At 40.8% G+C, this 27275-nt stretch overlaps 1 protein-coding gene across 1 annotated transcript in view; it reads left to right on the top strand.

The window, feature by feature from the left end:
• Positions 1-27275, top strand: part of LOC149155753 (uncharacterized protein At4g37920-like) — a 147598-nt gene that overhangs the window by 39267 nt on the left and 81056 nt on the right. The window contains exon 5 of the mRNA XM_089445979.1: positions 12003-12190. Within this exon, the coding sequence (XP_089302105.1) occupies positions 12003-12190 (188 nt within the window). The remainder of the gene's footprint in view (positions 1-12002; positions 12191-27275) is intronic.

Below are 27275 nucleotides of genomic sequence, written 5' to 3'. Positions count from 1 at the left end.
TGCTACAAAAACTAACACTCCCTCTTAGCGAGGAATGTGTTCTAGTGCTACTGCACACCCTATAGCAACACCCTGTCTCTGCATCATCTCTTGTCACGCTGTTGATGTCTGGCCATACTACCCACCAACCACTGCACAACTTTGATATACGTTGCATTTATGCTGCTGCTGACCTTGTTGAACTGTTGCCAACACTGCATTTTCACTTCAACTCCCTCTCATCTGTTGCTGCTGCAACTGCAACATTTGCAACTGAAAAGCATCCAAAACATTGAATCAACTGTGATCAGTATGATGTATCTGTCTCCGGAGTCTCTGACTCGTAGCCTCTGCACTGTCACTGAAGAATTTGCGCTGCTGCTGACTCTGCACTGTGCCACTATGCACTGCGCTCCTCAGCATCTGACTGCTACTAGTCTGCAACTGTCACTCTGATACTGACTGCATAACTTGTCACTGATCCATCCTACTATTGAAAATTGTGGGTCGCCGTAGCGAGGTATGTTGGAATTTCTATGTTTAACTCCTTAGAAATTCTTCTTGTACTATCTAATTTATTTCTGCCTACTTGTTCATTTACTTAACAAGATATTTACCATGTAAATACAAAAAATAAATACAAATACAATATCAACACATACAGATCATCAACTGAAAGAAGCAAGAACACAAGTGACAGTTATTTTTGGACTAATGTCCTCGGAAAAACTCAATGCGGGAAAACCGGTGCAACTATCAGAGGGTTTTATTATTAAGCAGTTTCAGAATACAATCTGGGTGCCAGAAATGGCTCACCCAATAGAGAATGCCCTCGGTAGTAGTACCTCTTAGTCGGAGACAGATATCAGCCCCAATCTGCCCCACGAAATCTCCTAGCGTCAGCCTCTAGGGTCTGCGTCAGCCTCTTTGGCCCAGCGTCAGCGACGCTGGCCCTCCTCAGGTTCCGTGCAGCTCCTGGCTGCCTTTGCATGGCCTCTAGTTGGCTTTGCGTCAACCCTCTCTCGACTTCTGCGCTGATGCTCCCGGTACTATCTCTGCCTCTCTGCTACTGTATTCACTGCCCCTCAACTACAACTCTGATCACTCCTTCAATTTCCTCAGCAAGCCCTGCCCCAAAAAATTGAATTCTTGATCAACTCAATGTATTTTCCAAGTGACCCTTAAGCCTCCTCTTATACTTTTCTCCTTGACAATTCAATGGTCGAGATTAAGTCCCTAATCAACGACTAAGATTAGATCTGGCTTGATCCATGACTTTTGGACCATTCTAACTCAGTTTTATATTAATTCACATTAATATTTTATTTTCCCTAAGTTTAGACTTAGGGACTCCATTAAAAATATTAATTATTTTAATATCTCCCAAATTGGTTAGATTTTGCCCAAACCATTTTTGGGTCTTGGAGATCTCATGTGCTTTAGCCTCTCCACCAATTTTCAAGGCTAGAGCACATCTGATGCTACCCCAAATCAACACTCCCTCTTAGCGAGGACTGTGCTCTAGTAATACTCCTCATTGAGTATCACCCTGATCATTTGGCATCGGTCCCTGTGCTGATGCTAGGCCTACTACCCAACATCCTCTGCACTGTTGCATCATGCACTGCTAGCCATGGCCCTGCCATTGCTGCATCCGTACGACAACTCCTTTTGCATCCGTGCTGTTGCTCATGGCCTTGCGACTGCCACTGCTACATCTGCACTGCATCCCCTCTCATCATGCTGCTCATAACACTGCCACTGCTAACTGCTACACTGCAACTCAGTTACTGAGAAGTAAGTAACTGATCTCCCAACTTTGACATCTTCGTCAGGCTAGAAACACTCCCGATGCTGAAGCTCCCTCTGTCACTGACAAGTGCTCCCTCTCTGACCTCTGCGCTGCTGCAACAACTCTGTGCATCTCGCACTGCTACCTCACGCTGTCCTGGGACTCCTGCACTGTAGCTCCCTCTGTCGCTCCATCCGCATTTGTCTCTACCGACATCTGCCAGTCTTGCTACTCCTCTTCGGGGCTCCCGTAGCAAGGTATAATCCAAGAGGTTGGGTACCTCGAGGATCCTACCCCTACATCACCTGTAGTCCGTCTGACTACAACTCGATGTCACCCCACTTCCTCTCAAGTGGCGCATGAGCACTCGTGGCACAATCATCATTTGTCTCCATTTTTTTCTCCGCCCTTGCTGGCGCAGCCTTGTTCTCAGAAGCCTCTCCCTTGCTCTTCTTCCTCGGACACTGGCTTGCATAGTGACACAGTTCCCCACAGTGTAAGCATTTGACCTTGGAGAGGTCCTTTTTCTTCCGTTTCTCCTGCTTTCCCTCAGATGCTAGGGCAACATCCTCCTCTTCCTCCTTCTTGATTCTGACCCCCTTGCCGCTGCTTCCCACCTTGGTTAGCCTTCTGATCTCTTCTTGACGAAGAGCCACCCACAGTTCCTCCCAATTTGGAAGGGTCGACTTGCCCAGTATGCTCTGGACAAATACCTCTCAATCCTCTGAAACTGCGTTCAATGCGGTCCTCACCAACATCTTTTCATTTGGCATGGCCCCTATGGAAGTCAGCTGATCCCAGATCTCCTTCAATTGACCGAGGAAGGTGTCTATCTGTTCTCCCTTCTGCATCTGGTATGGCCACAACTGAATTTCTAGTAGCATCTTCCTCTGCACAAAAGTATGCTAATACAATTTCGTTAGGGCCTCCCACATCGCATTTGTAATGTCCTTTTCGGCAATATGTGGTACTACATGGTCCTTGACCCCGTCAAGGATGATGCTCTTGGCCCTCGCCATTGCCTCCTCGTACTTTTCGTTCTCAGCCGGGTCAACTGGGATCATTATCGTTTTCAAGGCGAAGTTCTTGAGACGATTCATGTCTAGAACGAACAAGATCCTGGCTTTCCAGACTATGAAGTTTGAGGCTCCGTCTATTCTGTTCTGATCTCTTACCCCATTCGCTGCCATTTCGCTGCTCCTCTTTCAACTCTTCTGAGTCTCTCTACTTCCCTCCTGGAAGTTCTTGGTGTGACTCCCTCTGAGCCTCGATTTTCTTTCTGGAAACCCCTCTGCCAATGTTGAGATGCCCCCACTTTGATCATTAGTGCAGCTGCACCACTTATCCGGATTTATTGGCTAGAAATCCTCGGCAGCAACTCCCTCCTCCTTGGTCTTGCCCTGTTAGGTATTGTTCTGACCATAGTACCCCACTTGCTTCACTCCGCAACTTACGCACAACGTCCTATGCCCCAACAAATTGAAGGTTAGAGCCTCTAGGCTGTACACAATCCCAGCACCAGCAAAATCCGCACCTCCTGGCCATGGGCGTCAATCCTTCCTCACTGAGAAAGATGACCGGGCACTGCGTAGGTCAGGTCTACTCCTTTCTACCACTGCGCTGATCCTCCTCTTGGCTTGAACTGATGACGCAGGCACTGCGTCACCCCTTCCTTGCTGTTTTCCGATAGGAACATCATCTGTCACTCGGGGACAACTGTTTTTGTTGCTGCTTGCTCTGCTCGGCTGATGCCCTCACTTATCTTATGATTTGCAACCACGCACTGATACCATGTTGGAATTTCTAAGTTTAACCCGTCAGAAATTCTTCCTGTACTATCTGATTTATTTCTGCCTACTTGTTCATTTACTTAACAAGTTATTTACCATGTAAATACTGAAAATAAATACAAGTACAATATCAACACATACAGATCATCAACTGAAAGAAACAAGAACACAAGTGACACAGTTATTTTTGGACTAATGTCCCCAGAAAAACCCAATGTGGCAAAACTGGTGCAACTATCAGAGGGTTTTATTGTTAAGCAGTTTCAGAATACAATCTGGGTGCCAGAAATGGCTCACCCAACAGAGAATGCCCTCGACAGTAGTACCTCTCAGTCGGAGATAGATATCAGCCCCAATCTGCCCCACGAAATCTCCCAGCGTTAGCCTCTAGGGTCTGTGTCAGCCTCTCTGGCCCAGCGTCAGCCTATTTGGCCCAATGTCTGTCAGCCTACTTGGCCCAGCGTCAGCCTCTCAGGGCTCTGTGTCAACCTCTGGAGCCTCTGCATCTCACACGTTGGTCCTCCTCAAACTCTGCATAGCGCCTGGCTGCCTCTGTGTGGCCTCTAGGTGGCTTTGTGTCAACCCTCTTCTAGCTTCTGCGCTGATGCTCCCGGTACTATCTCTGCCTCCCTGCTACTGTATTCACTGCCCCTCAGCTGCAACTCTAATCACTCCTTCGATTTCCTCAGCAAGCCCTGCCCCACAAAATTGAATTCTTGATCAACTCAATGTATTCTCCAAGTGACCCTCAAGCCTCCTCTTATACTTTTCTCATTGACAATTCAACGATCGAGATTAAGTACTTAATCAATGGCTAAGATTAGATCTAGCTTGATCCATGACTTTTGAACCATTCTAACTCAGTTTTATATTAATTCACGTTAATATTTTATTTTCCCTAAGTTTAGATTTAGGGACTCCATTAAAAATATTAATTATTTTAATATCTCCCAAACTGGTTAGATTCTGCCCAAACCATTTCTGGGTCTTGGAGATCTCATGTGCTTTAGCCTCTCCACCAAATTTCAAGGCTAGAGCACATTCGATACTACTCCAAATCAACAAGGTAATGATCCGTGAGGTGGACTCGTCAAGGATCCTGTCCATCTGTAGCACTCTGGGGCTACAACAACAAGTCACCCCACCTCGCTCTTGGAGGTATGCCAACAAACATGGCGAAGTCTTCCTCCAACCTGGAGGAAAGCCTATTGATCTTTACTAAATCTGCCTGCTAGTCCTGTTTCTCCTCCTTGTCCTTCTTCCTGAGAGGACACTGGGTACTGTAGTGACCAAGCTTACCACATCTGAAGCACTTGACCTTCGACATGTCCTCCTCCTTCTTCTTCCTCTGGTCCCCCTTTCCCTAACTGGGACCTGATTTGAATTGGATCCATGAAGAATTGTTAGAAGGACCATGACTGTATCAGGTTGGGACAGACATCAAAGAATTAAGAAACAACGATCAAAAACACCTCTGAACAGTGGTAGTTAGCAGCCAGCGTGGAGCGACGAGGACCTCGGTCAAAGCACGCTGATCGAGGCCCATGGAGACTGCGTAGGAGGTGAAACTAGCCCCTGGGAAGCCCGAATTGGGAAACAGAGGCAGATTTTGATGCGCGATTCGTTGGGCAAAACCCCTCGAGAAGGAGAGGCCCCAAGCGCTCGGTTGCATGGAGAGTTGGGAAAACCGTGGGGAAAAGGCTAAAGGTCAAGGCGGGACCCGCGCTTCGAAAACTGGCGATATTGATCAAGGGCACCCTCAAGCAGTAAGCGGAATTGGCGAAAACAGAGCGATTCCACTCAACGCCCGACGCGTGGCAAGTGGAGGAGAGAGAAAACTGCTGCTGATTGCACGCTAACGGTCGAGCAAGTCAATCGCGCGAAACGTGCGAATGGCGTTGGATCTGGAGGCCCCAGATCTAACGACTGAGATCACGCCCGATGGGAAAAGCGGAATCGACAAGGGATTAAGCCGCGATTTATAAGAATTTGACGTCCGATTTGACTGCCAAGGTGGCAGAAGACTCATTCCACGACGTAACGGAAAAACTGAACTGACGAAGTGAGTTGGCGCAGCTGCAGGAGGACATGTGGCCACTCCCTGTGAGTCTGATGATGACGTCGGAACAGGGAACTCCAAGCGAAGCTGTAGCAGGCGAACCGATGGAAGTGGAAGGGGAAGCGAACAACCATGAGCTCGAATGGCCTTAAAGCCATGCACAGGCAAAGCAAAAAAAAAAAGAGAGGACGAAACACCGAAGAAAGAAGACAAAAGACAGAGAAAGTGAAGGAAGACAGTGAAGCAAAAGCAGAAGAAAGAAGACAGAGGGTCGAGCTGACCAAAGGCAGTGTCGAGCACCCGCGAGCTTGAGAGATTCAAGCCATCCCTGAGAGGAACTGTCAGGACTGAGCACCACACTGGGCTCTTTCCATCAAAGACCAGAGAGGTCAAAGCGCTGGTGAGGAAAAAACTCTGTGCACCCCAGTGGCTTGGGGAATCCAAGAACCACCTTGCCAAGCAAATTTTGTTCAGGAGACTCACATTGAGCTCTTTCATTGTAATTCTCTGCTTTAAGACACAATTTAAGAAGGCCACCACTGAGAGCTGGACCAGAGACGTAGCCCTGGAGGATAGGGTGAACTCCTTATTAAATTCTTGTGTTCTTATATTTGCTTACTGTATTTCGCTGTTGCTTTCCATTTCAAGTGTCCGTGTATTTGCAATCTGATCGATCCGTTGCCTAAATAACATAGACACACACTAGCACATGAGTCTGTAAAACCTTTATTTAATAAATCTTAACTGAGGCCTAAATAACATAGACACACACCAGCACATGAGTCTGTAATACCTTTATTTAATAAATCTTAACTGAGATCACTTCACCTGCTTCGATACGCTGCTGCTGCCACTGATAAAACTCTTTAATAGAGCTCGTCTCAACTCCTCCTGCTGCAAATCGGCCCACATCCTGTCCCACCTTGGCAAGGTGTCTCTGCCCAAGATACTTTTGATGAATACCTGCCACTCCTCTGAGACACTGTTGAGTGCCAATCACACTAGCTCCATGGGTTGAGGCACTGCCCCAATAGTTGACAACTAGTCCTGGACCTCCTGAATCCTGGTGAGGAAGGGGTCTATGCCTTCCCCTTTCTACATCCTAATGCATCTCAACTTCTCCTTTAAGTACATCTTTCGTTGCTCCGAAGTACCTTGATATAGTGTAGAGAGGGTCTCCCACATCTCTTTGGTCATTCCTTTGCCCGCTATATGTGAAACAATATGATCCTTGACTCTGTCTTGGATCAACCTCTTCATCCGTGCCATCTCCTTTCTGTACTCTTTTAGTTGATCTGCATCCATGGGAACTGCTAGCACTGCATCAATATAGGTCTTCAGGCCATATTCATCTAGAGGGAAGGACATCCTTGCCTTCCAGATCACATATTTGGAAGCCCCATCCAACCTGTCTTGATCACAAAGCCTAGCAGTGGCCTTCTCAACAAATGTTGAAAACCTCCTCTTTTCTTCTGCTTAGTTGCTCCTCTGCTATTCGCATTCCCTTCTAGAGTGAGAAGATTTGCTCATAATGATTGCTGATCTGCAAGGAAAAATCGAACTTCTTGAGGCTGAAGTTCCTTGAGGAAAATCTTCCCTCTGTGTTTGCTCTTCTTCCTTCCACCCGACGCTGGCTTTGCTCTAGTAAATTGTTACAAAAACCATTGCGTCCAACTAGAGATTTGCTCCACGAAAATATTGAGTTGCTTCCTCTGCCTTTGGAATCACTTGATCTGGAGAGATCGAATTTTTCTGTTCCTCACTCAAAAAAATTGTATCTCCTCAAGTAACTCAGCCTCTTGGCAAAGTGACCATATTGTCCTTGAGTATTTAATTTTGCTGCTCACACTGAACATCGAAATTCCTTCTCTCTTCGCCTCTGATCTCTCCGACTGGTCAATTGCACTCTGATACCATGTGAAAATTCCTAAAACTGGAATCCTATTGCAACAACTGGAAATTATTCTTCTAATTGTTAATTTAATTTAACAATTTATTTGCTGTTTGCTATGGCAAATATTGAATAAATCACACTGCAACCTACACAAATAAAACTGCAGAAGAATAAACACTGGAAGAAATGCTAGCACACACACAAAAATAACACAATTATTTTTGGACAAATGTACCCGAAAAAACCCAACTTGGGAAAATTGGTGTAACAACTGAGGGTTTTATTATTATGTAGCAGCGAAATAATCAGAGTGCAATTGGATGCCGAAACTAGCGATCCTACAGAGAAATATTGGCAAAAATCTAAAGAGGAGTTTTCCTCACCCCACAGGCTCCCAACACAACTTGCCTTCAAAATTTCGGCCCTCTGAGCCTCTACGCTGCTTCGCGTAGCTGGTTGGACGTCTAGCCTCGAACTGGACTCTGACGAAGTTGTTCTGCGTTCTGCTGACCAGAAAGACACTTCTCTGGCACTCTAGGACTCCTTCCCGGCCTTTGGAACTGAAAACGTCAATCTCCCAGCAAATCAACTTTGCCTCTAGAGGCTACTGCGCTGCCCCAGCGTCAGCCTCTTTGTGGCTCTCTTGCCTCTCTGCAAATGCACTCACCGAATCTGGAAGCCTTCCTTCGGCTTCACTCTCTACTCCTCTCTCACTGCTTTGATCTCACTAGCTCTCTCTGTGACAACTGACTGCTACTACTCAGGAAATCGATCTGCTCATGAAATTGAACTGCTCAAATGTCTTCTCAATCACCATGTCGACCTCCTCTTATAATCCTTTGTTGTAGCACCAACGACAAAGATTAAAACATAATCAATGGCTAGGATCATCTCTGGATCGATCCGTGTGAGTTTCTAGATGATTCACGCCTTGACTTAATTAAAAATTTGCTAATAATCTAATTAAGTCATTTCTAGGCGGAATTTCCAGAAACGATTTTTGGGTTTTGGAGATCTCATGTATTCTAGCCTCTCCACCAAATTTTGTGGCTAGAACACATCCGATGCTACAAAAACTAACAACTACATGATGATATAGTTCTTCTTTGAATTTGCTTTGGCTTTAACCACTTTTTCCTTCATTTTCTTTTGATTGTTAGTTTTGCATTTGAGGGCTTAAACCCTTTTGCTTTTTTGGGCTTCTTGAATTATTATCATATGCTTGGTACATCCCAATGCTAGGGCATCATCCCTAAGATTAGGGCTTCAACATCAATGACAACGTTACTCAACAATGACCCATTCACCCTTTGACATCAATGACAACTTTCATCCAACAAAATTTTCGGGCCCTTACTCAAGAATGAGGAAAGCATGGAACCAACACTGGTGACAAATAACAATCAACCTGAAGACAGGATACGGGATAAATGGAAAATGTTAAGCATGGGTTATCATGGAAACACAACATCAATCAGAGCCTCCTATTTGTTCCCCTCCTAGAGAGGAAAGAAAAGCTTCAAGGAGGGTCACATTGCACTAGAGGAAAGTGATAATTACCAAGGTGAAGCATGGGATCAAGGATACAACCAAAAGCATCAATCATGCAATTCAACCTGTGATCCATACTAGAATGACCTTAAACAATAAATGAAAGCACTTGATTATAAATATGGTTAATCCGTCTTCATCAGATAAGTAGACTAGATGGAATAAAGCACTGATCAGAGCATGGATGGGAGGCATTTGTGGCTAGCTATCTGTGAATCATCATAGGGCTACTCGCTAGAAAGCTGGAACAATTTGGGGGGGGTGATTTTCTCCTAGGTGTTACACACTTGGGTGGGTAACAGGTAGCATTTGCTTCTTGTAACATTTTGGACACTAATTTTTTTGCTACAGGAATTTTTGGAATATGCTCATTATTGTGGAAGACTTAGAGGTACTAGAGCTTGGTGGAACCCACCTATAGTTAGCTGGTCTTCGTGCCGTGCTACACCATACACATGATCACCTAAACCTTATTAGAATTGTGGGATGTCATTGCTAGTTTGATGGGTACCTCCTCATGTCACATAATCTTGTTTTGGGAATTTGAGAGACATTTCAACATTGACATGTTGACATATGAAGACTTCTGGTAACTCTTGCATTTATGCTCAAATCAGTGAGGCTTATCATTAACATGATGATTATCATAACAGTGACATGCTCTCTTTTACCTCTGCAGTGTGGACCATTTGATCAGCCCCCATCCCTTCTCCTACATGCCCGCTGCAGTTCATAACCTCTTCCTATTCCATTATTTTTCCAATGCACTCACTTTTATCTCGACTATCTCCACTGTGGATTCCACCTTCCACACCAACGTTACCTGCACCATATCCCACCAACAATGTTGTATCTTGGATCTCCCACCAACAATGTTGTATCAGATTCGGTTTACAAGTGTTGCAAATATAAATAAAACAGAATGTTGTAGGATCCTCTGGTTCAGGTTTCAACCGTATTTTATAGAGTTATCTTTAGAAATAAACTCTGACTGCCTCGGATTTTGAATATATGAGACCTAGCTTCAGATGAAACTTTTTTAAAGATAAATCTTTCCAAAGCTCGAGTCTTGTGCTGCTGCTGGGATTTCTATAAAATATTTTCAGTTTGTGATTTCTTGGGAAATTGTATATAACCTATACACTGGAGCATGGTCCATCTGAGAGCAACATTAGTTTTACCGGGAATCTCAATGACAAAACTACTGTAGCCAGTAGGTGGGTGTCTACAACATCCAGTGTTGACATGCATTTGCCTGTCAAAGATTGGAGCAGTTTAAGCAATTCTAAAAGTGTCAACAACAATTTGCAACTGCCCATCATTAGAAAAATTATACATATAGTTGCAATCCATGAAGAAAGGGTTGCAGTTTGAGGATTCTATCCTCAGAAGCAGTAACTTTTTTGCCATTTTTACTGTTGGTTCACTACATCATATTCTCTTTGCATTAGTGTTACGTGATTATTGTGGTGCTGTTCTGATATGTTGTAAGTCTGTCCTGTTCATGAATTCTTTTTTTCAACCTCACCATTTTCTTCCGGACTCTACCTCCACCAAGTGAATTAGTGTCTTGTGTTTTAGCTTCTAGAGTTGAAGATAATGAAGATTGTAGCTGCAATCATACAATATAGCCTTAAAGGTCATCTCCATTTCGTCGCATTCTAATTTTACTTTTGATGATTACAGACCTCTGTCTTCGTGTATTGACATATTATATCTGACCAATCATTAATATGTCTGGGCCTTTGGACATTTTGGAGCACGCGGATGTGTTTTTTTTTCTGTGTCTGAGCTTTTCCTTTACTATCTTGTTGAAGTTGTGATATGTGTGTACATTGTTTATAGCCATATGAGAACATCTTTCTATTAACTTAACTCTCTTTCTTCTTTCCACACGACATTATGGCATGTGGTTTCTTTCTGTTATTCTGTGAGTTTCCTTTCTTGGTTTCACAAAGGTGATGATTTGATCTATTTTTGCATTATAATTTTGTCTTTTGGGCAAGTGCTCTTTCGAACTCTGTGAAGTTAACTATAAATCTTGGACCCTGTTTTTGAAGCTGGAGGCTCCACCTTTGCTGTTGCATATTTTTGGTGTAGTTTCTTTGGGCATACGAGTCACTTATTAAATAAACTCCACTATAACAAAAAATAATGACAACAAAATCATAGTAGTAACTTGTTTGTGCTATATAACCATTGCATATAATAGGTTTGCAATCATATAGATATTTGTTTGACATGTAAGTCTCAGCTTGTTTGAATTTCATGGATCATTGCTCTAGTCATTATTAAATTACATAAAATTTGCTGTGTCAATAGATAGAAATTTGTCCAAACTTATGGAAATACATTGCCATTGATCAAACAGAGTTTACAAGTGAGTGAGGGAGTGTTGCTTGTTTTCAGTTACCTTCAACCAACTTAAAGGCGTATTAGTGTTTATGAGTGCTTTTTCCTAGGCCATTTGAAACTCTTCTTAAACAATATATTAAAGGCAACTGATCAATTCTTGTCTGGAGTATTATTATTTTGAACGATTGCATTTGCTCTGGACACTGCCTCTAATTTCCTTAACAATCTTGTTTTCTTTGATTAGGTTTGTTTTTCCATTGGCTCCATTTATTAGCATATTAAGTTCCAGGAACTAATTACTATTTAGGTATATGGAGGATTGGTGCTTCTTTTGAATCAAAACACTTATTACATGTCAAGCTTTCAAGTTTCAACTGCTTTTCATTCCTAGTAATTACCTTTGTCACTTGTGGATATTAATATTCTTGCTTTCTATGATGTGTTTATCAAATCCAATCAACTAGTGGGCAATCATTTTTTATGCATTGAAAATTTGAAGCTTGTAATAGATTATTTACTGCTAAGAGCTTCAATCAAATGTGACAGTTTAAAATTTTCTGTTTCATAATCTTGCTTCTGCAGGCAAAAGATATCATGTACCACTTATATATGGTTGCAAGAGAGAGTCTTCAGCGACTTGTCCCAAAAGAAGTCCGAATAATCAAACATCTTCTATCACTGGAAGATCCACAAGAGCGCTCTGCAGCATTGGCAGCTGCTTTTTCTCCTGGACCTGAAACCCAGGGAAAGCATGTGGATATGTTATACACGTAAGACATGCTTTCTTGCTGCTTGAACTAATCTACCTTGATAGAAGTGAGAACTACATGTATATATCATATGTATTTTAATTCTGTTGCTGGCTTCTCCCCTTGTCCTCTCTGTATTTTTCAATGTTAAGACAACACTAGAATCAATATTAAATAAGCATCACCTTTAGCTTTGTTAAAAGGTACAAAGCCGAGAGGGTTTTGTTTCTAGTTTTTTTGTCTTGGGTTGTTCCCAAGCTAATTGGAAGTTTGGAACATTTGTCTTTTACCCAATGTTCCGGAAATTCTACTCTTATATCTGCGCTTGTTAGGGGAAAACTGTATCATTTTTGTATTTGTTTAAACTTACTTGTTGATCATGATACATGCATATGTGTCTACATACACACACATTAGTGTCTAATATGTATAGCAATTGACATGATAATTTGGCCTTTTATGTCCTCTGCAGTATTTGTGGGATTTTGGGTAACGAAAAATGTTACTTGTAATGGGCAAAGTTCATTTATTGAAAAAAAATCCAACATGACGACAATAGATAGAAATCCATAAAGGACAAATATATGTAAAATAGAGAGTAAGATATGAATTATTGATATGATATACAATGTCCTATGTGACAATATATATCCACATTGATGGATTCCGAGGTTCATAGGTGATGTCTTTTTATTAGGTAATGTTCTTAGTTAGGATGTATCAGGGTTGCGGGGGACTTGCTCCCCCCCTTGAACCCGCTTCCGGAGCGTGCTTCCGCAGGGAGCGAATTTCGGGAGCGAGCTCGCTAAATTTTATTTTTTTAATTTTTATTTTTTTCTTTCACTCCTAGTCTTTTTTGCAATTTTTTTTTTTTGTTGTTGTTGCAAAAACATTCCTAACACTTTTTTTTTTCAAAGAAACAATAATTTTTGAGTGGGGCAGCCTAATGATCAAGCCTATGGCCCTAAAATTGATATGCGATTCATGGTAATGTTAAATTCTTAAAGTAAAAGGATGAGACCCTTTTACTTAAATTTTTAACATTACCATGAAATGACTTGGGATGTTTGAGAGTGGTTCCAACCTCATTCAATTTCATATGGAGAAAGTAGATTTTTAGATCTCATTCAAAATCATACAGACTTATTAGTTTTTCAAGATTGGGGGGATTGCAATATTTCCATTGGATTTTGTCATGTACTAGGATATGAAACTCGTATTTAATCAAGAGCATCAATCCCTCTATGTACCTTGATGTTAGTGACATTGGTTGTTGAAGTCCTTTATCATGACCCTACTAAAAATGTACCCATCACTCAAACAAAATCTTGACTTGACATGCTATGTTTTTTTTATCTTATGTTAATGCTTAGACGGTGATATTAATGACAAAGATCCCTATACAGATCCAGAGGTAATGACGAAGATACCTCTGGATATTAATGCTTAGAGGGTTGACATTAATGACAAAGATCCTTATTTTCCAACAAGACTCAGAAATTAGACATTTTTTGTGGCGGCAAGAGGCCCAAGAATTATAATAGATTTACTTGTCTTTTCTAGTTTCTAGTAGTTTTTATAACGGTTGACTCTTTCATATTTATTATGATATTTTTTGTAAACAATATATGGCAATTTAAGTTTGAAGTTTGAATTTGGCAATTATAACTCATTGGTAATGAATTATGAATATGATGCTTCCTGAAAGTTGAAAGTTGTTTCATTTCATTTCATTTTATCACATTGCATTTCATGTTAGAATTTTTATATAATTTTGGTGATCAATGATGATAAATGTTATGTATTGAATTTTGAAAGCTTGAAACTTTAAGACTGATGAATCATGAGACTCGATATGTTGTATGTCACCAACTTGTGGACATGGTTGATGAAGATTATAACTTATAGATGATTGATGTTATATGGTTCAATATATGTTTTTATGCTTTTTATATCTTATTAATCATTCCACATGCTTTTGTTGACATATATGCATCAAAATATATAAAAATATATATTGTATAAAATTTGCTCCCGATTCGCTTCTGAACTGGGAGTTTTTGAAAATGTTGGTCCCACTTCCGCTCCTCGCTTTTGCTCCCCCTCCCAAGTAACTTTGGGATGTATAACTTCATTTACTTGTTTATTATTATTGTTCTTCTTGTTGTTTTTTTTTGTAAGCTAATGTGGGGCCTTTGATTTTCTATTTAACCGGGTTGAAAAAAATACATAAGTTTGGTGATCTCAACCTGCCCAGAAGGGAAATCGGGTCTGTTGGCCACCTTAAGGCTTTATGCACCGACCAAAAACAAAAAAGGCTAAGTCTGCAAATCCATTCCAAATACACTTCATTTTCAAAATAGCTGATCTGGTTTCCTATCGACATAATCTACTTGAAACAGAGCAAAAAGGAGAACTAGTTCTCAGAGGACTAACAAAGAAAACCATTTTCATAATCTGGAAGGTTTAGTCTACCATGATCTTAGGCTTGATCTCTTCTCGGGCCGCTTTTGCTATCTTCTTCAGTTGTTGTTGTATATCCTCCAGCTTACTGTCCTGCATCAGCAAAGTAATTTGGAGGTTTTTCATCTCCCTCCTCAGATTTGGTATTCCTTGAGCCATTTCTGCCATCTCCACTGCTACCTGCTCCATTGCTTTCGCCAATAACCGCTTCACCACCCAGTATACATGAAGGGCCTGTTTGTATAAGGACATGCGTCCCCTTGTATTGCCTGGGTCAGGGATCAGGTGACCCCAATCCTCCATCTCTGGGTCCGAATCATCCTGCATGGCATTATTCTCCAATTCCTGAATGAGTCTGCGTATGTCTGCGTCGGTGCCTTCTTTATAGGCCTTCTCTGCCTCCTGCACCATACGCTTCATTGTTTTTCGTCCCTGTCTCTGTCGAGCTGGCGAAGGTGCTTTAAAATCTTGATTGCCGGGTTGTCGTGCTCTCCCTCTGCCCCTGCGACCTGTTCCTCTGCCTGAGCGAAGCTGTCTGCCCCTGGTAGCTGCCTGGCTCCCCTGCCCAACCTCGAATGAGATGTTCTCTGTAAATTCCTCTCTGCCAGACTCCTTGACTTTCCTATCCCGATCTATTTCTTCTCCCTGTTGCTCTTTCTCAGGCGTTTTGGCCATCCCCACTCCTCCTTTCCTGGAAAGAAATTGGTCTTTATGCGCAGGGGGTCTCTCTTCCTCCCAGGCCCTCAGATTTTCTGTCTCCAACTGACCCTTCTCTGTGTTGGCCTGTGATCCTTGCATGCCTTTATCCTGTCTCATCTGCCTGCCTGTCTTATTCCCGTCGACTGCAACCCTTCTCATTCTCCCTGCCATTGCCTTCTGCCGCTTTCTGAAATGAATAGCAGGGATTACCTGCCAGCTGCTCACTTCCTTCGTCGTCCTCCTTCGCATCATACTGCCTTCCGCTCTGCCCTTACCTACTTTTATTGTTCTGTTGCCACTTACCCGACGTCCCATCATCTGAACGCCGCCGATCCCTACTCCTTCTTCCTTCATTATTCTGCCGCCTCCTCGCCTCGGGTTTCTATCATACCTACAAGCCGTCTCAGCGTCCTGTGGGATGATTAAATTGAGAGGTGGGCTGTATTGCCACCTTCCTACCTCCATCATAATCCCACGCTTCATCCTTCTGTCCACCCCGATCGGGGGATTGTTCTTGTTGTTGTTATTTATTTGTGTTTATTACAATTCCTTCCCTTTTAGAAATGCTTTATCATGAAAGCATAAGAAAGTTATGCCTTTCTTTTGACTAGAACTGCTTTCCCATGGTTCTTCATTCTTGAGTTGGTGATGGTTGAGGATATGAGACGAAATGATCTTCTAAGAATTGAGCAGAATTATCGAATTGTAAGGTGGTCTTACTGCCCTAATTTGTTTTTTTGTGGAACATTGTGCTTATAGGATTCTCGAGATGAACTTTTATTTTGAGATTCAACTGTACATACATCAGTATTCTTTGGAATATAGGCCAATTCTGTTTGATTAGAGTGACGTTGATACATTGATTGGTTAAGGTATTGACTTTTGTGATTAAGATGTTGATTAGGTTGCTTTGTAACTTGATCTTTTCTTCTAACACTTGTAGTGTTTTTTTGATTAACTTTTGGTATTATGTCTTCTTCATATACCTGAGTCCTTTTTTGATCACTAAATTTCTATTAGTAAGTACACTTGGATTTTCCATTGTTTGTACTTCAACATCTAAATATATCCTTACTTCAACTGGGTTTGCATCTTCTTGAGCTGTGAAGTTGATTGGATTTGTATTGGTTCCCTTCTCCACAATTTGAAATTTTACACCCAAAGACTTCTCTAGTTACATAGATTCGGACAATGTTTCTTTATTAATCAATACTTCTTTCTTGGTAAGTTGTTCTAACTTGTTATGTACCAGTTTCTTATCATTCTTTAGTTTTTTAATTTGTGTAAGATTTGATCCTGATCCTTAAGCATGCAAATTCTTCATTTTTCATTGGCTTATCTTTTTGAACCCTTTAATTTGTTCAAGCAACCATTGATTGAGATTCCTTGTGCGAAAACTTTCTTCATCTTTTTCTGATAATTTCATCTCGAGATCTTGATTCTGTTGTTCTAATTTTTGATTGCATTGCTTCATATTCTTTGAGTTCTTGATTTGTCCAAATATTTTTTGACTTATGTTTAGGTGAGAAAATTTTTCATCTTTTTCTAATAATTCATCTCCAATTATATTTTCGAGATCATTTTATTTTTCTCCTTGTTTAACTAGTTTGTCCTCTAATATTTTATTTTTTGTTGATGTTTTGCTAATCCATTTTTATTTGTTTTTGTGGATCAGCTTGATACTCTTTCATAATAAATGATATACCACACATTGGACAAAAATGATCACATTTTTTTTAAAAACTTCATATACTCGAACCCCATTTTGCTGGGACATGTAATCCCAATTCTCACTTATATATGGAATTCATTGTTTGCTGCTGTCTTCTTTGATAATTAGTGGGTACACAAAATTAAGAGTCCATGAAACTGACACACTTTAATGACTTTCTTGATATGCCTAAACACTTGAGACTCGACACTTTGTTTGAAATGTACCAATATTTTTTTGTTATATGCGTTTATTTATTTAATTTCCTTGTTTCTAGGCTTAATGATATTAAGCTTAACATATAAAGGGGGTTACATTTATAATCAATATGAACTTGGAACACAATATTTTAATGCTGTTATCCTTATTGCATTAACCTTCGGTCAATTTTTTGCAAAAATACTATAATTAATTAATCCTTTTTTCTTCTCGTGAATTAAATAACACCTTGATTTTATATTATATTTTTCTTAGCCCCTTTTAATTTATCCTTTTGTTTTAATACTTGGATTGAAAACTTTGACTATAGGTTTTGATTAATAAAGAGGTCAACTCCCATGCATCCTAGATACTTATGATGATGGTAATGACAAGAAGTAGATATTTAATTGTGGCTAGTTGTTTCAAAATTATGGCTTGTATTCCTGCTTGGTTGAATGAATTTTGTCACAACACCATTTACAACTATTATCTGACTTTAACCACAACACAACCTATGTGGCATAATGACTATCAGTATTGCAAACATCTTGATTTTATCACGATAAAATCCCAAAATCATGATTTTTTGGTCTATCCGATGTTTTCCGATATTTTGGTGGCATCTTAATTTTGCCGATGTTTGCCAATTTTTATAGATATTTTTCTCTTTTTTTTACGATATTTTGGTTTTTTGGACCCTTGCCAATTTTATCCCAATGCCGATGTTTGCAACATTGTCTATAAATTCAAGGTACAGGAAGCTATAACCATTGAAAATGCACTTGATGTTCCTTGTTCTTGTGATAGGTCTATAATGAGTGTTTACTGTTTTGGTGGCATCTTAATTTGCTGATGTTTGCCGATTTTTATTGATATTTTATGATATTTTGGTTTTTTGGACCCTTGCCAATTTGATCCCAATGCCAATGTTTGCAACATTGTCTATAAATTCAAGGTGCAGGAACCTATAACCATTGAAAATGCACCTGATGTTCCTTGTTCTCGTGACAGGGTCTATAATGAGTGTTTACTGTTTTGTCTCTCAACCTTGATATCATATCCTAATGGCTTAGTTTGATGACTTATTAATGTCCTCAACTGGTTGACTTAATCTTTCTTTAATATGTCGCATATTTTTCTAGTAGTCATGATTTGTTTAATGGGAAAGACTTACAACAAGGATGGCGTATTGCGCAATGATTAGGGTTGGTGAAATTGTTCTTCTTCGATAATGTGTTATGATTTTTGACTGAAATGTGTTATGAGCTTTGAGTCGACATCATGAAAATGGAAGCAGATAATTGCACTTCAATTCAATAGTTAAATAACCATTGGTGGCTCTCTTTCGAGTTGTCGTTGCCTTGTGACTTTTTTTTTACCCTTGATTTCTAGTGTTCCTTTTTGAATTTTGCAGCAGGTTGATTTTATTTAAATTGAATTTCTGAACAGTATCAAGGCCCCCTTTTTTGGGCAAATACTTAGGATTAGATAAGATAAGATAAATGTATTAATGTTCAACAAATGACCACTGAAGTTGGTCAATGGGACTATTAGGTACAATGATGTCCATGAAAAGCAAGGGTGTTAAAGTGGCTCCTATGAAAAAGCAAGAGGTCAAAAGTAAAATCCCAAATCTAAAACGTTTTGAGTGAACTCTGTTATCACTCAGGTTGTCCCTTGGCTCCTTAAGGGATACGGTCGAGGTAACCACAAACCAATCTTTGGGCTGCAGGTCCTAGCCTACCTGCAGTCAGAGAGGGCTCTCTCTTTAAAATTTATCTTTGTTTTGGGTTGATTTTAGGCTAGTTATGGTGTACATGGGTTTTGTTTTGATTTTGGTGGGAAGGAGATGTTTTCAAGCAGAGTTGGGATGCATAGTGTGAGAAGTTCAAACCATTGGGCAGGGAGTCATGGATTAGGGCTTGCTGTTGCGTTTTCTTGGTCATAAGAGGAGTACAGAGCAGGATAGCTACACATAGAACAATATCAAGCTGGAATAAAGATGGAATGAAGGTCAGAGATGAAAGGCAACTAAGAATCTTTCATTATCTAACGGAGAGGGAAGGTGAATGAAAGTTTGTCTAGGAGTAGTCAAGAATTTCTACATAACAACCATATGTAAAAGAAACAGGGTAAACATGATCATTTAAGTATGCATATTCATAACCATTTCTGAAGAAAACATATAGAAATAACAAGAACTGAGCATAGGGTGTAGTCAAGCAAAACCTAAGCTATTCTTCTTTCTTGCTATTTAGATGGTAACACAATTGTGGCATAAACATATGAAAAGAGTAAACAGAGTTAGGAAAACACTTATTGAGCCATGTAGTAGCACAGGAATTCCACAGTCACTCTTTGGCCATTAAATAACACAACAGTCAGTTCTTCATCCAAAGCATTCCAGCAGTCTTTGATTATAGAGTTCTCAAAAAATATACAGCGCAAGTCTCGAATGAGGATTATCAACCAACCAACCCTTTAAACAATGAATTAGGGTGGTTTATATAGAGAAAATATCCAAAAATATCTACTACAACAGACCTAAAATAGGTATGAGGGAAATGAGTTCTTTTAACCTAATCTTGTCCTGAAATTAATGCAGGAAAATATCTTTTTGAGCTGCGCTGGAGGCAGCTGCATCAAAATGAGTTAATATCTACTGTTCATTTAGCCATACCTGTGCTTTGGGCTTTGATCCCCTGCTCTTGAGTGGTTTTGATGTGCATTAACTGTGATCTGAGAGCCTTAAATGGCTTCACCGCTTTCTTTGACTTTGCTTGGGGGCCTTTAATGTTCACCTGCTTTGGTATTGCCGATCTGATACTCTTTGCCGCTTCACTAATACTCTTTAATTTAATCTGGGCTTTATCTTTCCTCTGATAGTCTTTTACAGTTGAATTGGACCACTTTCTCTCCCTTGATGTACTTGAAACTGTCAAATCGCCCCTTTTCTGCCCTTTCAAGGCAAAAATGGCTGCTGCAAATGCTTTTCGTGGCTTCTAGAATGCTATCGGCGCTGGCTGATTGAATATGAACATACATGAAGAAATCTTGTTGCATCTCGCGAATTTTTGGGTTTTGCAGGTAGCCGAGCCATGAGAAGCCCTCCATTTTGATCATTTTCTCTTAGCGATGTGAGCGCTAATCGCGCATCAAAAACTGCCTCACTTTTTCATTTCGGGCTTCCTTTGCTGCAATTTTCGCCCTTCGCGCCCTTTTCGGTGATGACGTCAGCGGTGGGTCCCGGTACGGCAGTGACGTGGCAGTACGACAGGGTGATGTGGCACAAGACACGGTGGCGGGGTAGGGACGGAGGCAGATGCGGTGGCAGTGACACGTAGCAGTGGGGGGTCGACGCAGAGGTGACGTAGCACTGACGTGGTGCTGACGTCAGGGGGCGGAGAGACAAAAGGCGGTTTGTGGTTTCATCAGACCGCCTTCTGTACGAGAGCGGTAATTGTCAGAGGAGCTCCGATGCAATCAAGGGCGGACACGCGTCCATTGTACGGTGGGGAAACCCCTACCCTAATGGAAGCTAACCGTCGAATGTCGTGGCGGCTCCGAAATCGCTGAGAGCAGTCGGATCTGGGAGGGCGGATCGGAGGGCTGACAGAGTGTGGAGCTGGCGGAGAGACAGAAGGCGGTTTGTGGTTTCATCGAACCGCCTTCTGTACGAGAACGGTAATTGTCAGAGGAGCTCCGATGCAATCAAGGGCGGACACGCGTCCATTGTACGGTGGGGAAACCCCTAGCCTAACGGAGGCTAACCGTCGAATGTCGTGGCGGCTCCGAAATCGCCGAGAGCAGTCGGATCTGGGAGGGCGGATCGGAGGGCTGACAGAATGTGGAGCTGGCGGCAGGTTTATGTGCGGGGGCCCATTGTATATTCGATTGATTTATTTATGTACAGAGGGGTCAAAACTTTGGGTAATATGGGTTTTTAAGGCCTCGGAAGGGGTCCGATAACCTAAAAAAGGAATTTCACGCCTTGGAGGAGTTCAAAGGCACTTGAGAGGGGTTTTTATGTGCTTTGTGAAGGGTTTATGGCCAAAAAAAAGGGGTTTATGCCTTGGGAAAGGTAAAGCACGACCAAAGATGGATTTTATACATTTGGAGGGGAATTTTATGCATAGGAATGAGTCCTAATGCATTTAGAAGATGGTTTGAGAGGCAACCAAGGGTTCTTGCTAGGTTTCAGGCAAACTTAGCAATTCCCAAGTATAGTCATGATTATCTTTCAACTAGAGGGAGGGGATATGTACATAGGGGAGCTATTTAGTGCTTTTTAGTAAGGGAAAGGGAAAATAGATAAGGATTTACATAATAATGTTAGAAATTAATATGAAAATGACCAGAAAGCACTAAGTTTGGAGATCTTAGGCTACTTTAAAAGGGAAAAATGACTTGTAGAGTGAATAAGAGTACTCCTAAGCAAAGCAAACCTTAACTTAGGCCAAAGATATGACAAATGATGAAACTTAAGAGATATCAAGCAGATCTTGACCTCTTTGGGGAGGTTAGTGAATGATTTGGGGAAATAAGAAGAAGGGGGGGTTAGACATGCCTCGCTTGAGCTCCTCCAAATGAAAAACTGCCTCATAATTGTGATCTGAATAGATATAACACTTGAAAACATGAAATGGATCACATAGCTTGATTCTGCAACCACAAAACTACTTACCCAGCCTACTTACCTAGAATTTTTTCTTCTTTTTGCATGGGTGCACTTAGACTTGCAGACGCTGATTGTCTTCTTTTCTTTTAACTGCCCACCTATTTAAATCAACCCTTATCTCTTCCAAGGGCCCAGATTAAGCAGTTGGGCTTCTTCATTTCTCTACCTAGCTACTTATCTGCCAAGCTTAAGCTGTTTGGCCAGATATTCATTCTCTATCTTCTAAAACAAGCAATTTAAACCTAGGGAAGCCAAGATTAAGCTGTTTGGCTTTCCCTTATCTGTAAAGCTTTTCAAAAATGGTATAATTCTTCAAAATGGAACTTCTTGGAAATATGGAACCTTGCAGCATGACAAGATTACATATTTGGCATGTAAAACAGTCAATCATGAAATATGAAACCTATTGCAATAGGAGGCTAATAGTGGCTCCACTTGGGGATGGTTTTTCAAAATGAAAGGCCAAGAACAACAGGTCAGAATGCCTTGATCTTCAATTGTTGCTGTAAATTGAAATTCTCCTTCTTTTTAATGCCTTTGACTGAATTCTTATAAGCTGATATGCAGTATCCTTTTGAGCTGAATTGCAGAAAAATTACAGCTCTGCTTCTTTCCTTTTGGGTGCTTGTAAACATATTGAAATTTGCTTGGCACTTCTTTGGAATTATTTCAAAAACAGAGATCTGAAATAGAGCTTCCCACGATCTTTCCTTCAAAATTTGCTGTGTTGTTCCCTCTTATTGGCCTGCTATAATAAAAAGTGCTAAAAATACAAATATTAATGTACAGATAGTATACAAAGCTGTGCTGCGTTCAACAAATGGGATCATGATAGTGCTTTAGCATTCGGCCATTGACAAGGCCTTCTTCAGCTGTGCTGCCATCCAAACTCTTCAGAAAATATGTGTTGTTGCCTTGAACAACAAAAATAATAAAGGGGCCTTTCCACAGGAAATCAAACTTGCCATGCTTTCCTTTGTCCTCTCTTCTTGAATCCCATCTCAAGACTTTGTTGCCTATGTAGAAATCTTCAGCCTTGTTTCTTTTGTCAAACATTTTCTTGAGCTTCTCTTGTAAAATCTGAGCTCTGTCGTACACTTGCTCTCTTGTTTGCTGCAAATGGATGGTTTGGTTTATTCTTCTTTGGATATCATTTGGCTCTGCCTGCATCTCTTGCAGCAATTTGATAATAGGGTTTCCTAAAGAAGAGGGGAACTTGGCCTCCATGTCATAGACTAACTCATATGGGCTCATCCCAATGGATCTCTTGGTTGACAATCTGTCTACCCATAGGGCATTTACAAGCTTTTTGTGCCAGTTCTTCTTGCTCTCCTCCAAGACTTTCTTAATGATGCCAATCAGACTCTTGTTGGATGATTCGGCCAAGCCATTACCTTGAGGGTAATAGGCTGTGGAGTGACCTAAGGTAATGTGGAATTTGTGGCAAAAACTGATCATTTTCTTGGATTTGAAGGCAGCAGCCTTATCTGTAATGATCTTCTCAGGACAGCCAAATCTGGACAAAATGTTGGTTTCAAGGAATTGGATGATGGTGGAGTCATTGGCTTGCCTACATGGGATGGCTTCAATCCACTTGGTAAAGTAATCTGTGGCTGTTAGAATCTACTTGTGCTGGCCAGAAGAGGATGGATGGATTTCTCCAATGAAGTCAAGACCCCATTGTTGAAAAGGCTTCTCGGTTGAAATGGGCTTAAGGGGTATGGGCAGAAGCTTTCTTTTGCCTTCAAAGATTTGGCATTTGTGGCATGAAACAACAAACTTTCTCACATCAGCAAACAATGAGGGCCAATAGAAACCAACCCTTAGTATCTTATCAGTAGTGGACTTCCAATATAAGTGCCCTCCACAGTCCCCTGCATGGAATTCTTTCATGACACGGTCAGTTTCATTCATAGTTAGACAATTCAACAATATTCCTTCATGATTTTTCCAAAACAGGGCACTATTTAAGACACAAAACTTTGATGCTTTCATCTTTAAAAATCTCTTTTTGGTTCTGGACAACCCTAGAGGAGCACACAGCTTTAACAATATAAAACATATATCAGCATACCATGGGGATTGTAAAAAAGTTTGACTGATCTATGGAGTCGCCAGCTCCGTTTCATTGTCCAGTTGATTAATGTCTAAGGCTTGAAAATTGGTTTCGGACATCAGTTTGGCTAAACCTTGTCCCTTTATCAGCTTAGTGGGTTTTATCTCAATGTCATACTCAAGGATATTGGCAATCCATTTGCCTCTTTTGCCTTCTATGCCCTCTTGAGTTAATATGTCTTTTACAACAACATTTGGTACATAAGCAATCACATGTGAATATAAAATGTAAATTCTGAAATCTTTGATTGCTTTAACAAGGGCATATGCTTGCTTCTCCATGATTTGGTACTTCAAGGGTGCATCTCTAAGGGCTCGGTTGAAAAATGCAATTGGCTTTTCATTTCCCTGATCATCTTTCTGCAAAAGAACAACAACAATGGTGTGTTCAGATGCAAATGAAAAAATGATGAAATCTTTATCAAATTGAGGACTTGTGAGGACTGGGGCTTGGGTTAAGGCAGATTTTATGCCCTCAAAGGCTTGCCTGGCTTCTAAAGTCCATTTTACCTTGGAATCCTTCTTTAACATTTTATTTCGCATTCGTATAAGCTCGGCCAAGTTTGGAATAAATCTCCTTAGGAAATTGATCTTTCCTAGGAATGCTTGCAACTCTTTGATGTTTCTTGGATAAGGGATTTGAAGGATGGCTTGAATTCTTTCAGGATCAATTCTAATCCCATCTTTTGAAATGATATGGCCTAATAATTTGCCTTCTTCAAGGCCAAATAAAGACTTCTTAGGATTTAAGGAAATGCCATATTTCCTACAGGTTAGGAACACTTGTCTTAAATGTTTTAGGTGCTCTTGATCATATTTTGAGAAAGGAGTAAGGTCATCAAAGTAAACCACTAGGAAATCATGGATTTCCTTGGCAAATGCAATGTCCATGGCCCTTTGAAAGGTAGCACCTGCATTCTTTAGTCTGAAAGGCATCTTCACATACTTAAATGTTCCCCACGGTGTTGTAAAGGCTGTCTTGTCTTGGTCATCTGGGTGAACAAGTATTTGATTAAAACCTGAAAAGCCATCTAGCAAAGAAATTCTTGAAGACCCCACTACTCTTTGTAGAATGTGGTCCATTTTTGGCAGTGGGTAGTGATCTTTAAGGGAGACTTGGTTCAGATTTCTTAGGTCCACACATAGTCTAATCTCCCCTATTTTCTTCCTTGTGGGAACAAGATTGGATACCCATTCTGAAAATCTAATGGGTGCTATGATACCAGCCTCAAACATTCTTTTCACTTCTTTCTCAATCAAAGGGAGAAGCACAGGATTGATTCTCCTCAGTTTCTGTTTGAAGGGCTTTTGATTTGGCTTTAAGGGAATGGTATGTTGAATAACAGAGGTGTCATAGGACTTAAGGTCCTCATAACTCCAGGCAAATACATCTTGAAACTCTTTAAATAAATCAACATATTTTGGTTTTTGATCGGGAGGCAAAGACTTGGACAGTTTAATCATTTTGGGCTTCTCTGTTGGCCCAATATTACAGTGTTCCACAGCAAGCGTTTAAGGGCTGCATCTTTGGCTTTTTGGGGACATCGTTTGAATCAAATATGTCTTCTAATGGAGTGAGGCCAGCAGGTAGAAAATTGTCTTTTAAATCAATCATTTCGGTCTCTGCTTCAGCTATTTCATCTAAATGCATTTGCCTCAGCTCTTGCATGTTTTTCTCATAAAAAATGGTTGGGTGCAACATTTGATTTGCTGCTTCAGCTGTTATAGTTTGCTCATTTTGGCTCATTTGCTGTTGTGGGTCATTCATGGCATCTTCATCAATGCTTGAGCTTGAGAATTCTTGCTGTAAGGTAAGAAAATTGTGAATTTGAGCATCATCCTCAAACACTTGACAATCTTTGATATTGTTAGGGACAACGGGCCTGTGCTTTATCTCAGCAGTAAAGTGGTAATTGGGCTCAAAGGGCAGCTTGCAAGTGCTAGCGAAAGTAGCTAGACTATGAGCATGCATGTTATGGTTTCTAGAAATCTTAGCAAGCTTGGATTCGGTGAAGGAATTGAGTATTTCTGTGGTAGCAGACCTATAAGCTCTTAGCCTATTGTCATTAGTAACAAAGTTACCTTTCATCTGTTGAATGATCAAATCGGAGTCACCTAGAATGGACACTTTTGCAGCTCCTAGAGCTTTGAGCAGTTTAAGGCCTAAAAAGAGAGCCTCATACTCTGCCATGTTGTTGGTGCATTTGAAGTTTAGTTTGTAAGCATGACCCTCTGCATGGCTGTTATGTGTATTGTGAATCCATATTCCTGCCCCTGCTCCTAGCTTATTAACAGAACCATCAAACTCTAAATACCATGTGATTTCTTGCTTGTGGTTAGTATTAAGAGTTTCAGTCATTTTAGGATTGGGCGGACCTAGGTTTTGTGCTTCATGTGGTTCTTCTTGTATGCTAGTTGCACTAATTGTTTTAACAGTTTCACAGGTATGGGCAACCGACTCTTGATTGATGCATGTTTCTTGTTCTAAAGGCAAAGGCTTCTCATCAGTGGGAGAGCAGCTATCATCATTGAACAATATAAAGGAATCCATATCCGAATGGATTGAGTAAATGGGAAAGTTTTGGGGTTTTTCCTCACTACTTACCACATACTTCATCAGTGTTTCTCTATATAGTCTCTTTGGTTGCCCAAAGACTGAAATAGTGGCATAGGAGAGGTCTAGTTGGAGAGATCCTTGGAGTTTTGCTCCCCAAGATCTTGATAAGAGCATGCCATACTTTGGTGGAATGTCAGCAACCACCACGTCCATTAGGATCGTTTTGTTGGGAAATTGGACTAAAGACACACAAAGGTCTTTGATTAAGCCTAAACACTCGACCTGACTAGAATCAAATGAGAATAAGTCTTTGTAGGGTCTAGTGACATCAAGGTTTAGCTTCTCCATTACAGCTTTGGGCATTAGATTGTGTGAAGCACCTGAATCAAACATAGCATTGTGCAACACTTTATCATGAATGTGCAAACTAACATAAAAGGGTAGAGCAGCTCCATGTCCTGATTTACTATTGACTTCAGGACCAAACAGTAATTCAGGTTGATTATCTAAGACATTAACATCATCCCTGTTCTCTAGCATTTGCAGTGATCTTTTGATTTGCTGTCTGTACACATCATGTTTGGCAAGCTCAGAGAGAGGAATAGATATCTTTAATTTACCAATTTCTGCTTCTAAATCAAATGGTTTTTCTGACTGTGTTTTAGTATTGTGACTGGTAGAT

The sequence above is a fragment of the Pinus tabuliformis genome, chromosome 9 (assembly GCF_031772625.1).
Source record: "Pinus tabuliformis cultivar Carrire ecotype Pingquan chromosome 9, CPIR1, whole genome shotgun sequence".
Taxonomy (NCBI): Eukaryota; Viridiplantae; Streptophyta; class Pinopsida; order Pinales; family Pinaceae; genus Pinus; species Pinus tabuliformis.
This window is presented reverse-complemented; position numbering and strand designations above follow the sequence as displayed.